This window comes from Vigna radiata, chromosome 8, assembly GCF_000741045.1.
Source record: "Vigna radiata var. radiata cultivar VC1973A chromosome 8, Vradiata_ver6, whole genome shotgun sequence".
Lineage (NCBI taxonomy): Eukaryota > Viridiplantae > Streptophyta > Magnoliopsida > Fabales > Fabaceae > Vigna > Vigna radiata.
This window is the reverse complement of record NC_028358.1, coordinates 40,698,210-40,700,272: the sequence shown is the minus strand read 5'-3', so window position 1 is coordinate 40,700,272 and position 2,063 is coordinate 40,698,210. Positions and strand designations below refer to the sequence as shown.

General features: G+C 32.0%; 1 protein-coding gene across 1 annotated transcript; it reads right to left on the bottom strand.

Moving 5' to 3' along the window:
- Positions 1-418: 418 nt before the first annotated feature.
- LOC106771157 (flt3 receptor-interacting lectin-like) lies at positions 419-1,472 on the bottom strand. The gene has a single exon (XM_014657079.2). It carries the CDS (start codon positions 1,455-1,457, stop codon positions 564-566), a length of 894 nt encoding a protein of 297 aa, XP_014512565.1. The 5' UTR covers positions 1,458-1,472; the 3' UTR covers positions 419-563.
- Positions 1,473-2,063: the final 591 nt, after the last annotated feature.

Sequence of the window (2,063 nt, the reverse complement as noted above, 5' to 3'; positions counted from 1 at the left end):
TTTTTTTTCTGACAATTTTTTTACCACGCTTCGTTTGTTTGAAATATAATTTAAGTAAACTAATAAAATGATACGTGTTTTATTATTAAAAATTAAAAAGTTGTTAAAGAAATTGTTAACATCAGGATCCTTCTTTCTGCACGCAAAAAACGAAACGAAATTTATGTGGTATCTTCACTTTGAACACTTACATGAGTATTCATATCTTCACTTAGAACATATTTATCCATGATGGCGACTACATCAGACGTATTTCCAACACATAACACTTAAGATTAACATTTTTACATTCCAATATTTTGCTTTGAAGGTAATTATTTCCTACGCGTATTTATGATAGCAAACTAAAACAAACTCGTATATATATATATATATATATATATATATATATATATATATATATATATATAGGATTTTATTAATATTGTTTACATAAACAAGAAAAACTGACTCGTACATAAACAAAAACAACATACAAGTACTACTCCGTACTTGTCATTATTGACTCATCACTTATATATTACATGCATGTAAAACAGAACACCATCGATCCACGCATATGATCACACAACAGTTTTAATAAACATGTCTTGTTTCTCGTCCTTCACCTCGTTGTTCTTCAAGCTTGAAGTAAAAGACCACGAGAGAATGGTATTTCTTTCTTTCTGTTCTCCACTTGAAGCAGAGAACCCTACTCGAACCCATTCAGAAAGCACTGTATGTAACTCAACGTCGTAGGAGAGAGTCACAGGATTACTCCCAGGATAAAAGGTAGAAACCGTCAATCTTTTAGAGGCAGAGTTATAGCTTATGTGTGCAGTGGCTGTCTTCCCATTTTGCCAGTTCCACCTTGCAGTTGTCTTGGACCTAATAGAGTTGACATCGATTCCAATGTGTTTATATGCTGGATCGCCAATATTTTCATTAGGGTAGGTGTCAAATTCGACAGCAACAACTTTGTTTGATACAGCTTTGAAATCAAGAATGGTTTGGTTTTGAGAGGTGGAGGAGTTTCTTAAAGCGTTTAAATTAGAAAAGAGTCCCAGGAGGCTGCCACCAGAATTTGAAGGGATGACGGTGTCATATGGTGCAAGGAAGAAGGCCACGCCATCAGCCGGAGGAGAAGTGTAAGGTGTTGAGATTTGAAAGGTGAAAGAAGTTTCAAAGCTTGACACAACCGCAGAGTTTTCCCAAAGGTGCAATGGTGCAGAGTATAACACTCTTCCCACGCTACCACTCAAAGGGTTTCCTGCACTGTCTAACTTAGTGAGTTGTAAGACATTGTTTGTAGAAATGGCATCACCTTGGAAGATAAGATCCTTATGGTCAGGACCAAACCTGCTGAAGCTAAAAGATAATGACTGTGCTGACTTCACCTTATTGGGGAACATCAACAACATTGTCACAAAGGCAAACACAGCAATTAGGAATGAATAATTTGTGCTAGAGACGGCCATGGTGCTATTGGTGCTATCAAGTTCGAATCTTAATGAAGAGTTCATGCAAAACGTTTCCCATTTATAGTGAGTAAATTAATTGAGATCCATGCCAAGTGTCGTTTGATATAAAGGATAATTAATTGTGTGATGGCAATGTGGTCATTCTATAGAGTACATAGTCCTTCCTAATTAATTTCATTATTATCTAACACTGTTTATAAATTATATTCCAAGGAATACATTCTATTCCAAGTTGACTATTATTACTTTAGTAACCAATTTTTTACTGGTTTAAATGACTATTATATATCAAACATGAATATAAAATTGTAATTATGGAGTCCAAGGTATTATGCAAAGTCTCCTTTCACTTATTTTTTCTTTTTTTGTGTTTTTTTAAATTTATTAATTGGGTTTTCTTTCACATATAAAAACTATTATAATAAAATTATAAATATTATTTTATTTAATTTTATAATTGTAATAATAATTTTATTATTCTTATTAACATAATTCATACATGTATTTCCATTAGTTTTAATAAACATATTATTTTAATTTTTGTAAATATAATAATATTTTCAAAAATTTTAATAATTCCTATGATGAGTTTCTATTTGAATC